At 40.1% G+C, this 12,781-nt stretch overlaps 1 protein-coding gene across 3 annotated transcripts in view; it reads right to left on the bottom strand.

The window, feature by feature from the left end:
* The window catches only part of ccdc157 (coiled-coil domain containing 157), a 36,805-nt gene that overhangs the window by 19,587 nt on the left and 4,437 nt on the right, over positions 1–12,781 (bottom strand). For all 3 annotated transcript variants that reach the window (XM_080208250.1, XM_080208251.1, XM_080208249.1), the window contains exons 3-4: positions 4,524–4,683; positions 1,085–1,790 (exon numbers count right to left, since the gene is read on the bottom strand). In XM_080208250.1, coding sequence (XP_080064376.1) covers positions 1,085–1,790; positions 4,524–4,683 — 866 coding nt within the window. The remainder of the gene's footprint in view (positions 1–1,084; positions 1,791–4,523; positions 4,684–12,781) is intronic.

Raw genomic sequence — 12,781 nt, forward strand, 5'->3', positions numbered from 1 at the left:
TCACTGAAAATGGTTTTAAAAATATGATAGAAAAGCAAAATACTATGACTGTTGGAAACCTGAAATAAAAAACAGAAACTGCTGGAAATACTCAACAGCATCTATGGAAAGGGAACAGAATTAACATTTTGGATCAATGACCTTTCATCAAAACTGGAAAAAGTTATAAACGTAATAAGATTTCAGCAAGTGCAGGAGACAGGGAAAAGACAAAGGAAGCAGAGAGCAAACGGGAGGACCCTAATGAGAGTGGAAAGGAGGAATGATTAAATAAAAATATAATGAATGTTCTTTAAGTCATGGGAATTTGCTCTGCGTATATCAATATGACGATATATCCTCAGCATGAATGCAAAATGATGCCTGTACCATTAAAAAATGTATTAGCATGCACCTTTCTTGGAGTGGAAATCAGTGGTGGATTGCTACTCGTAGCACCATACCTTCACTTGAAATCCAAAGCCCCTGTCACACCCAACCTTCTTGACTCAGGCTGGGTGAGACTGAAAGAGCAAAGCAGTTCAGGGACTCCAGCAGGTGTCAAAGGAACCCCCTTTTCACAGCATTAGCCATAAAGAGGTGATTTTCAAAGGGACCATTGAAACGAGGATAGAAAGTTTCAAAGATAAATAAATGAACCCAACTCTCCACTCGCCTGATGAAGGAGCAGCGCTCCAAAAGCTCATGCTACCAAATAAACCTGTTGAACTTTAACCTGGTGTTGTGAAACTTCTTACTAAATAAATGGAATGTGGGGGTTAAGACATGCAGGGCTCAGTCTGGGTCTTTAAAATAATTACTCGAGTTAGAAGTGCTGTTTCTCCTTCTAACTCTTTGAGAGCAATATCAGGGTAATCTGGCAGAATCATCCAAAGTTAGTGATTTAAATTGCTTTGTTGGATGGCTCCCAACGCAGTTGTCCACAGTAAGTTAGCCCTGCTGGACAAGTAAACCTTTCAGAGGGAACTTTCAAAAGCGATACCCAGTGGACCTTTGGGCTCAACCCCAAATGAGATGCTGGAGAGCTAGGAAGTTATGTCTCACTTTGTTCTCTAATAAGTGTGCCACATGAAATTCAGGTTACCTTTCCTCAGCATCTCTTTATCATGCTCAAGCTTTGTTACTGTCTCAGAGTTATTTCTGTTAATCTCCTCCATTTGTTTGTCAAACTCTTTTATCTTCAAGTTTTGCTGCTCTTTTTGCTTTTCAAGTTCTTTATTAAAATCATTTATTTGTTTTTTCATTTGATTTTGCTGTTCTGCTGTGGCCTGTAGTTCAGTTTTTAGTGGGTTAATGCTGCTCATGAGTTCAGTGAGATGTTTGTTTATTCGTGCCAGGTCTTTGCACTGTTCAGAGGCCCAATAGGCCACATCAGTTGCTGTCATCATTTCATTGCCAAGGGTTTCTTTCACCACTTCCTGAAACCTGCTCAGAGCTGATGGGATATTCTGGTTTTGGCAAATGCTGATAATGGAATTGCTGGCCTTTTTAAGGGTCGCTTGTGTGCAGGCACAAGCATCACATGGTATAAGGGCCGTTTCCACTGTCTGTGAACCAATGTTCCGAGTCTCCATAGCTATACTAGGAGAGTTTCTCAGTGCTTCATCTAATCCAATGTGCATGGGTGTAGCAGAGACTTGTGACTGAATCATTCCTGTAGTCTTAATGTTGCTGGGGAATGATGGTGAGTTACAAGGTACAGATGAACAATTCTTCAATCTTTCAATCTCTGCCTTTGAATTCATCAGGTCACTTTGTAGTTTAGAAATGTCTGCCGCCATCAACTTTTTCTATTAAAGTAAAAATACAATTCAACACATTAAATAATCGACTCTGTTGGGTGCACTATTTGCTATTCAAATTAAATTATAACAAGTGCACAAAACAGGATTTTGATGCAAGGAGGGTAACGTATCATTATTTTATGGCAGTACTTCTGTAAAATAGCAAACAAGACTTTTTTAAGATTTCAGAGTTGAGTTTTCAAACCTGTCAGTGGTGTCATGTGAATGGATTAGTAAACCTAAGAAAACCTTCCAGCAATGACATTTTTGAAGTTAGCTAAGTTACCCCATGTTGGGAACTCCTCTTCCATCTGAAGTGATGGCTGGACATTGTTTACCAGTTCCAGTGTACAGATCAAATTCAAGTGACTCTTCTCAAGATGTCAGGCTGCCATTAGATAGGTGCTTCAAAGTATGTGCACAGTCGATTCACTGAACTGGGATTGACCCCAAGATGATGTTTCAGCCTCACAATCGTGTAGCTACTACGACAGCCTATTTGGAGCTCTGTAGCATCATCCAACTCCGCCACTGCCTCAACTAGTCTTTATTGAAATCCTCAGTCATGCCTTTGTTAGCTTTGGACTCAATGGCCGGTATTTTACGACGTCACTTGGGCGAGGATTGTAAAATCCCACCCGAAGCCAATGGAGAATTCTGCTCTTGGAGCCGTGCCCACCCCAATTCAAGGGGTGGGTGTGGCAGTAAAATTCCGGCAATTATTCTACTGTTGCACTTCTGGATGATCTCTCATTATAAAGTTCAAGTCATCTAAATTTCTGCTGCCCATGCTCTTACTCACCTCACATCCCAATCATCCATCACCCCTGTTCTTATATGGCCTATACCATCTCCATCAAGCTACTAATCAATTTTAAGATTCTCATCTTTGTTTTCAGATCCCTCCATATCTTGACTCATCCTACTAATGTAGCCTCCTATTTCTCAAGAGACATCTGCATTCCTCTAATTCTGGCCTCTTGAGCATTATTGATTTTAAATCACTGCACAATTGGTGGCCCTGCCTTTAGCTGCCAAAGCCCTAAGCTCTGAAACTCCCTTCCTAAACTTCTTTACCTCCATCTTACTTTGGTCCTTTTAGACACCCTGAAAAAAACCTTCTATGACCAAGATTTTGACATCTACCGACTCATTCCTTACTTGATATCAAGTTTTGCTTTATAATGTTCCTGTGAAGAATGGCTGAATATCTTATTGCATTAAACATAATATATAAATGAAAATTATTGTTGTTATAATTCCCATGACAGCCTGGATAGAATTAAACTGCCAAAATTTGACGTAGGCACTGGAAACAGGGTGACCAATTGTCCTGGATTTTTGGGGATTTTCAGGAATTGGCGTAGCATCCTGGGCCTGAGCTTACTGGAACACCACTTTTTCCAGATTTTTCATGGCAGTGAGTGAAGAAACTGTTCAACAGGTAGGTGGTTGCAGATTTTGGGGGCGGTCCATCTTGGCCAAATGGAGAATGGTTGTCATCACAAGAAGGTTTGAGTACAGAAATAAAGATGTCTTGCTGAAATTGTATAGAGCCTTGGTGACAGCACACCTAGTTTGTGTGCAGTTTTGGTCTCCTTATTTAAGGAAGTATATACTTATCATGAAGGTGCAATGAAGGTTCACCAGGCTAAACCTTGGGATATTGGGTTTATTTTATGAGGAGAGATTGAGGAAATTGGGCCTGTATTCTCTAGAGTTTTGAAAGCTACAGGGCATGGCAGGATAGATATAATTAGGATGTTTCACCTTGTTAGTGAGCTTAGAACCAGAGTACACAGCCTTAGAATAAGAGGCAGCCCATTAAAGCTAAGAAGAGGAGGAATTTCTTTGCTCTGAGGATGGCAAATCTTTGGAATTCTGGACTGTGAATACTCAATCATTGAGTATGTTCAACAGAAAAATTGATAGATTGCTGGATACTAATGATATCAAGGGATATGGAGATAGCATGAGAAAGTGGCGTAGAAGGAGCTGATTAGTCACAATCTAAATAAATGGCACAGCTGGTTTGACAGTCCAAATGGACTACTCCTGCTATTATGATTCTACTTCTCTGGCAAAATCGCCTATATTTTCTTTCCCCACAGTTTGTTATGCAATGAAATGGTGAATAAGGTTCTGATGAGAGGAGTTGCCAAGATGGAGTTACTGGCCAGATTTCAAAAATGCCTTTCAGAAGATTGTGGATGCAATTCATACACCCAGACTGCAGGATAGGCCAATTCAGAGGTGGGGGAGGCAAGCTCCCCAAAGGTATTTCTAATACTGAATGACCTTTTTTCAGAATTGTACCAATTTTTAAATATTTTTGTTGTAAATGTTATCATTAGTTTTGTACACTAATCCAAGCAAAAAAGAAAAATGGTGGCTATGTATAGTATTAAGAAATTAACTGAGCAATCTGATCAATTTGTTTTGTAGTGCTTCCAGCTTGCTGGATTTTGAAAAATTGATGAATTTGATTAGATAGCTTTATGATTCCTGGTTGGTGTTGATGTGCAGCTTATTACACTGTCTAGTGAATGAGACTGTCTTTAAATTGTGAACTGAAGGGCTTGGGAGATAAATTTTACAAAAGTTAATTGAGATAGCATTTGAATTGCATTTCTTCTTGTTTATTTTTTAGAACTATAATTTCAAACAAAGAATTAAAAGCAAGGCAGTTTTACAAATATAGCAAAAATGAATCCTAAATATTGTGAGACCTGCACCTACCTTTTGGTGGAGGGTCCCAAGTTTGAGCATACTGTTCCAGTATTTCTTCACCACCAGGCCAACGGACATGGATGGACCTACTGATTTGGAAATAGGGATACTCTGCTCCTTCGTAAGAGTGTCAACATAGTGCGTGAAACTCTGCAGCAATAACACCAGCCTGATAGAAAGAAGTAACAGGCTTAATTGGAATAGTGGCCGTTGTTAACTCTTTTGGCCTACTTTAATACTTAAAGATTTTAAGTTTTTTTTTAAACCAATATTTTGAAAAGATAAGAGAATTTAATACAAATTACATAGCTATCCACTTTGTAACACAGGTTGTATGTTGCAGAATAATTTTATATTAGTTAATAACTTGGCAAAGATGATGTCACATTAATAGCCTTTTAATAATTAGTTAATTAATAGAAAGAAGGAAACAAAGGCGAATTTGTAGGGGCCCAATTTCAACATTGTAAGTGAATGTGTTTTCAATGAGTTGAAATTGGATCCTAAACGTCATTTTTTTTCTAAAAATCAATTTTCATGCTGGCATGGACTTGACTAGAGATTGGCTGGTTATGTCTTTCTGGGAAGTCAGAAGTGGAGAATATCCTTTGATCATCCATGACGCTCCATTGCAAATAAGGCAAAAAGGCTTGAGTTTATAACTGCCCTGAGAGCTCCTTGGCTAACCAACTGGCAGGAAACTATGATAGGAGTCATAAAGTCTCCAACCTCAACTTGTAGCACGGTTTTCATTAGCTTAGGTGTCTTTGGAATGACCCACAAGCACTGAAGTCACATTCTCCAATGTTTCAGTGGGGTGCTCTGTAGTGTATTGATATGTTGTTCATAATTGATAAACAAAATAACTGAGTGGGCAGTGCAGTAGTTTTTGATGGCCAAATGCTACCCTTGTTTTCACTGGGTGATCCCCCAGTCTCAAATCTTGTTAAGTTGTGCATAAGTTCTCTGAAATTGTTAATTGGCTATATCTCTGCAGACAGGGAGAGAAGCCCTGCTCAGGTAAAAACTACCTGTGTTGCTTTCGCAGTACAATGATTTGGAAACTCTTGAAAATGGCTATAGGTTTCCAGGTGTGTCACACATCAAGCTCACAAATTTTCATTATAACTTTTTAATTTTGTGATTTTTCTTGTAACTCATTTGCTTTGAATATTCATTTTCACATTCAAAAGTAAAATACCGCAAATGTGGGAAGATTCAGCACTTGAGATCAGAAAAGTATACAGAAAATGCCAGAAATTCTCAGCTGGTTGGGCAGTAGCTGTAGCGAGAGAAACAGTTAACATTTCAATTCTGTCATTTTCTCAGCACTGAGGAGCTGCAAATGTAAATAACAGAATCATTACCAGCATCTGCTATCAAGAAAAAATGGGTGCAATAGCTACGACCTGAAATTATTGAACACGATTTTGAGACCAGTAAATTGCCTAATTGAAAGGTATTGCACTGTTATTCAAACTTCCAGACAGTATGCCTAGGACAGGGAGGTCAAGGTGGAATTGGGGTGCAGAATTATACTGGCAAACAACTGGTAGCTAATGGTTACCCATCATGCTGAACTGAGGTGTAATGTGCTCGCTCAATCTGTATTTAATTTTATCAATGTAGAAGAAACTGAATTGTGAGTAGTGAACACAATCAATTAAATTGAGTACAAGTAAAATGCTGCTTCTTCGGGAAGGGGTATTCGAAGGCATTAGACAATGGGAAGGGAGGAGATAAAAGGTGGTTGTTAGGAATGATGGAAAAGTGAAGCAGGATGTTACGTGGGAATGGTCACCACAGAATGCTGACTGCCAAGGGAAGGGAACATGTGTTGGGTGGTGACATTGCTCTTGAGATGGTGGAAATGATAAAAGGTGTCATCGATCTGAAATGTGAACTTTGTTTATCTCTCCACAGATGTTGCCTCACCTGCTGAACATTTTTCAGAATCATGATATTAATAACCCATCAAGTAATAAGCATTGTATTTGTGTTTTATGTAATGTGGGTGCTGCTGTTCGTCTGTGACACTCAGCTCAAAAAGGCTTTCAAAGTGCAATAGTGCCACCTCGAGGTCAGGCTTCCCTTTATGGTAATATTATTAGGGATGTAGTAAAAACTTACATTTCTTTTGCATTTCAAATGCAGAAAATGTCCCAAAGTGTTTCATACAGGTGAAACAAAGCTAAATCACAAGTACGGAATGGAATAATCTCATTAGTGACAGACAGCACAGCTTTGTAAGAGGGAGGTCATGCCTTACAAATTTGGTGGAGTTTTTTGAGGAGGTGACAAAAACAGTTGATGAAGGAAGGGCCGTGGATGTTGTCTATATGGATTTCAGTAAGGCGTTTGACAAAGTCCCTCATGGCAGGTTGGTGAAAAAGGTTAAGGCTCATGGGATACAAGGAAAGGTGGCTAGATGGGTAGAGAACTGGCTTGGCCACAGGAAACAGAGGGTAGCAGTTGAAGGGTCTTTTTCCGGCTGGAGGTCTGTGACCGGTGGTGTTCCGCAGGGCTCTGAACTGGGACCTCTGCTATTTGTGATATATATAAATGATTTGGAAGAAGGTGTAACTGATGTGATCAGTAAGTTTGCGGAAGACACAAAGATGGCTGGACTTGCTGATAGTGATGAACATTGTTGGACAATACAGCAGGATATAGATAGGCTAGGAAATTGGGTGGAGAAATGACAGATGGAATTTAATCCAGATAAATGCGAAGTGATGCATTTTGGTAGAACTAATGTAGGGCGGAGTTATCCAATAAATGGCAGAACCAATAAGAGTATAGAAACACAGAGGGACCTAGGTGCGCAAATCCACAAATCCTTGAAGGTGGCAGCACGTGGAGAAGGTGGTGAAGAAGGCATATGGCATGCTTGCCTTTATAGGACAGGGTGTAGAGTATAAAAACTGGAGTCTGATGTTGCAGCTGTATAGAACGTTGGTTAGACCTCATTTGGAGTACTGCGTCCATTTGGTCATTTGGTCGCCACACTACCAGAAGGACATGGAGGCTTTGGAGAGAGTGCAGAGGAGGTTTTTACCAAGATGTTGCCTGGTATGGAGGGTCTTAGCTATGAGGAGAGATTGGGTAGACTGGGGTTGTTCTCCCTGGAAAGATGGAGAATGAGGGGAGACCTAATAGAGGTGTACAAAATTATGAAGAGTATAGATAGGGTGAACAGTGGGAAGCTTTTTCCCAGTCGGAGGTGACGATCATGAGGAGTCATGGGCTCAAGGTGAGAGGGGCGAGGTTTATCTCAGATATCAGCGGGACGTTTTTTAAACAGAGGGTGGTAGGGGCCTGGAATGCACTGCCAAGTAGGGTGGTGGAGGCAGACACGCTGGGATCGTTTAAGACTTACCTGGATAGTCACATGAACAGACTGGGAATGGAGGGATACAAACAAATGGTCTAGTTGGACCAATGAGCGGCACAGGCTTGGAGGGCTGAAGAGCCTGTTTCCTGTGCTGTACTGTTCTTTGTTCTTTGTACAAGAGTTAGAGGAGATGACTGAAAATGGAATTGAAAATATGTTTCACAGTGGGCAGCGAAGAGATTTAGGGAGGGACTTCCAGGGAGCAAGAGCAAGTCATTTTGGCCACCGATAATGCAGAGGATAGAGGGAACACTGATACTGAAAGTTGAAGGACAAAAAGGCACAGAGGACTGGAGAAGATTGTAGAGATAAGGTGACTATAAGCAATTTGTAACTTAAGATTTTGAATTTGATACGATGTAAATTTAAGTTTAAGTTTATTTATTAGTGTCACAAGTAGACTTACATTAATGCCACAACGAAGTTATTGTGAAAATCCCCAGTCGCCACATTCCGATGCCTATTCAGGTACACTGAAGGAGAATTTAACATGGCCAATGCACCTAACCAGGATGTCTTTCAGACTGTGGGAGGAAACACACAGGCAAGGGGAGAATGTGCAGACTCTGCACAGTCACCCAAGCCAGGAATTGAACTCGGGTCCCTGGCACTGTGAGACAGCAGTACAAACCACTGTGCCATTGCGTACAACAGAGAGCAAAGGAATCCAGTATGTACAGTAGGTTAGCAGTACAGCATTTCAGGAAAAATGTAGGCATCAGTTTTGAATGAATTATGAGTTTATTTAAGCAGGAATTTGGAAAGGTGCCAAGAAGTGCATTGGATAAATTGATTCTAGAATTAACAAAAGTACAGAAATGGTGCTGGAATAAAGATTGCACAGAGGTGTTGTGATGCTTCAGAGATGAAGTAAGCAGTCTTGGCATTGGTTGATGGAAATGTTATTTCCACCTCAGCTTGCGGGTGAACAGAATTGTAAACCATCTTGCTCAATCTAAATAAACAACCAGAAATGGGGAAGGAGTAAGGGTACATATTCTTTTGGCAGGAACTTAAGAACATAGCTTCAGTTTTCTTAATGGTCAACTGGAAGAAATACTGACCCATTGTCAGACAAGCAATGCTGAGGGAATTGTACAACTTGGATGGAGATGGAGTTGAACTGGGTGTTATCAACATATTTGTACCAAAAGTTATTGGGCATGCAGTGAAAATGAGGAAAAGGAGTGTATAAAGGAAGGACCTGGTAGAAAGGGATGAAATGTTGGATGATGCTGAATGCCATTGACAGCCAAAGAAGACAGTTGTAGCTACATTGGAAAAGCAGAATACTAAGATGCCGGAAATTTAAAATAAAAACAGAAATTGCTGGAAATACTGAAAAGCCAGTCAGCATGAGTATTGAGAGAACAAAGTTAACAATTTTATCTGAAACATTAACTCTATTCTCTCTCCACGGAGGCTTGACTTGCTGAATATTTCTAGAATGTTATGTTTTTATTACAGTTGGATATCACTTGATCAAGTGGTAACTTTGTATTGAATGCACAAAACGAATGGTGCTTCACAAAAAGTTGTAATTTAGTAAGTACAGCCAGCTACTTTCTTCAAGGTATTGCTTTAAGTAATTAGAGGTGTTTTAAACAGTGAAAATATTTATCAGGATCTTTAAGTACCAATTCCTAAATGTGCTTGAAAACACTAACAAAGAAATATCTAAATTGTTATCACAATTCCTGCAGGGATTGCTAATTAGCAAACAAGAATAGTAACCTTTGCGTGTTCACCACTCCCACACCAGAACTGCTGCATGTGCCACTGGCTCATCTGTTAACTACTAATTCAACACAGAATAGTGATCAAACTGGAACTGGGTCCACATGGCTCATGTACTGTCTGTCTTAATAGCTGGGATCAAGGGAGCCACTCCTAGGTTTATGCTCAATAACATTTTAAAATAATATTTGAACAAATGTGTCAACTGTACACATCCTTATAAATATTTACAGCTTAGAGAGTTATTATAAACAACTAATTACACTGCCAAGAACAATTCCCATTGGAAATCTCCTTAATCAAAATACAAAAATGTCCTCTTGACTTCTTCAGAATACTCTTAATTGACTTATCTTTTCCAACAAGCTGCGAGGTTAAAATTATTTATATGCAGAACATACATACTCTGGGACTATGGAGATAAACTTTACAGGTGTGAAAATGTCAAAACTTATTAGATTTTTTAAAGATATTTTCACACCAAAAAAATTAACAAGTACTGTTGTACCATGCCAGCTCTTTACAAAGCTTCTACAAATAATCATATGGGAACATAAATCAGGTATAATCACCAATGATAGCAAACACAAGGGTGACATAATTTATTTCACACAAGATGAAGAATGACACAGCTGGACCACACACGTTCTTGTTCCATGAAATCAAAATGCAATTTATCCATCGCCTTAAGCTGACTCAACAATGAAGTAACCAACTCCAACACAAATTTAAAAACTTTTGCAAAGCAAGGATAAAGAAAACTGCGCACACATTTGCCGAGAGTGCATTTGTGTGTTGGTGTAACTAAATCAGAATCCCTTATTCTATATTGCTATTTCATTGGCCAAAATTTGTCAAGAAAATTTCGACCCAATAGCATATAGTAAAATGCCCATTGATGGCATTTTAAAAACTAAATCTTTTAAAAAGAGAATAGCTACATGGTATCCGTACTTTGAATTTATTTTGAGGACCATATTGTATAATGACATTTGCCATTTACAATTTGACGCCATTTTATTCCGCTCATAATCCAGTGCAGCAGGATCGGCCCATTGTGTCTGCACTGACTCTCTGAAAGAGCAAAGCATTTTAGCCAGGTCCATCCAGCCAGGTCCTTGGCACTGTGAAGTAGCAGTGCAAGTCACTGTGCCACCCACTAATCCTAACAAGGTTAATGCATAATTTTGTTACTGCCGACTTCATGGTCATGCTTTGCTTTCTCAAACAATAAAGGAGCCAGCTCCTGTACTGAACTGGGTTTATTAAAAAGTTGTGTATTTTCTTAGTTCTGCTCTTCAGAATCCGTAGCTGACACTCAATGATGCATAAGAGACTCAATGATGCTTCCAGTAGTAAGCTGGATAAACTCTAGCAGTACTCCTAGACAAATAGAACATCTGTGGGCTTAACCCTGCTAGCTTTCTTAATAGCTTCCCGCACTTAGTTAAGTGGGGCCTGTTGTCCTGGGAAGACAATGTGCGTTCTATGCCAGTAAGACAGCAACTCTAACCAAAAGAGAAAATGCTGGAAAATCTCAGTAGGTCTGGCAGCATCTGTAAGGAGAGAAAAGAGCTGACATTTCGAGTCCAGACAAGCTGTTTTCTTGGTTTCAGATACCAGCATCTGCAGTAATTTGCTTTTAAACATCAACTCTACATGTGTCGACTTCTTAATAGAAGAAGGAAAAATTAATTACATTTTGTACAGCATCATTCACAACATCCCAGAGGTTTTTACATTCAAGTAAGTACTGCTTCATTGACGTGATCTAAGGAAATGTGGGAATGAATTTGTGCACAAGGTCCAACAAACAGCAATGTGGTAAATGACCAGGCAATCTTTTTTTAATGATGATATTGAGCAAACTGTTAAATTCTAATATACTCTAATATATTCTCCCACTCTTCAAATATGACATGAGTCAAAAGGGCTCAAATGTTAACTCTGCTTTCATTCCTTACAGATGCTGTCAGACCTGTTGAGTATTTTCAGTGTCCTCTATTCTTATAGAACATAGCACAGTACAGCACAATTCAGGCCCTTCGGCTCTCGACGTTGTGCCGAGCTATGTCCGAACACAAGATCAAGCTATCTCGCTCCCTATCACTCTGGTGTGCTCCATATGCCTATCCAGTAACCGCTTGAAAGTTCCTAAAGTGTCACAGCAGACAGTGCATTCCACACCCCAACCACTCTCTGAGTAAAGAACCTACCTTGGACATCCGTCCTATATCTCCCACCATGAACCTTATAGTTATGCCCCCTAGTAACAGCTACATCCACCCGGGGAAATAGTCTCTGAACATCCACTCTACCTATCCCCCTCAACATTTTATAAACCTCTATTAAGTCGCCTCTCATCCTCCTCCACTCTAAAGAGAAAAGCCCTAGCTCCCTCAACCTTTCCTCATAAGATCTACCCTCCAAACCAGGCAGTATCCTGGTAAATCTCCTCTGCACTCTCTCCAATGTTTCCATATCCTTCTTATAGTGAGGTGACCAGAACGGCACACAATATTCCAAATGTGGTCGCACCAAGGTCCTGTATAGTGGCAGTATAACCCCAGGGCTCTTAAACTCAAACCCCCTGTTAATAAATGCTAACACATTATAAGCCTTCTTTACAGCTCTAGCTACTTGAGTGGCAACTTTCAGAAATCTGTGGATATGAACCCCAAGATCTCTCTGCTCCTCCACATTCCTCAGAACCCTGCTGTTGACCCTGTAATCCGCATTCAAGTTTGTCCTACCAAAATGAATTCCTCGCACTTATGAGGGTTAAACGCCATCTGCCACTTTTCTGCATCCTATCAATGTCTCTTTGCAGCCTACAAAAGCCCTCCACCTCATCCACTACTCCACCAATCTTGCTGTCATCAGCAAATTTGCTAACCCACCCTTCAGCCCCCTTCTCCAAGTCATTGATAAAAATCACAAATAGCAGAGGACTCAGCACTGATCCGTGTGGTACACCGCTGGTAATTGGCCTCCAGTCTGAAAATTTTTCCTCACCACCACGCTTCTATGAGAAAGCCAGTTACTTATCCAATCGGCCAATTTTCCTTCTATCCCATACCTCCTTACTTTCTTCATGAGCCTACCATGGGGAACCTTATCAAACGCCTTACTAAAA

The sequence above is a fragment of the Carcharhinus amblyrhynchos genome, chromosome 20 (genome assembly GCF_965287045.1).
Source record: "Carcharhinus amblyrhynchos chromosome 20, sCarAmb.v2.hapA, whole genome shotgun sequence".
Lineage (NCBI taxonomy): Eukaryota > Metazoa > Chordata > Chondrichthyes > Carcharhiniformes > Carcharhinidae > Carcharhinus > Carcharhinus amblyrhynchos.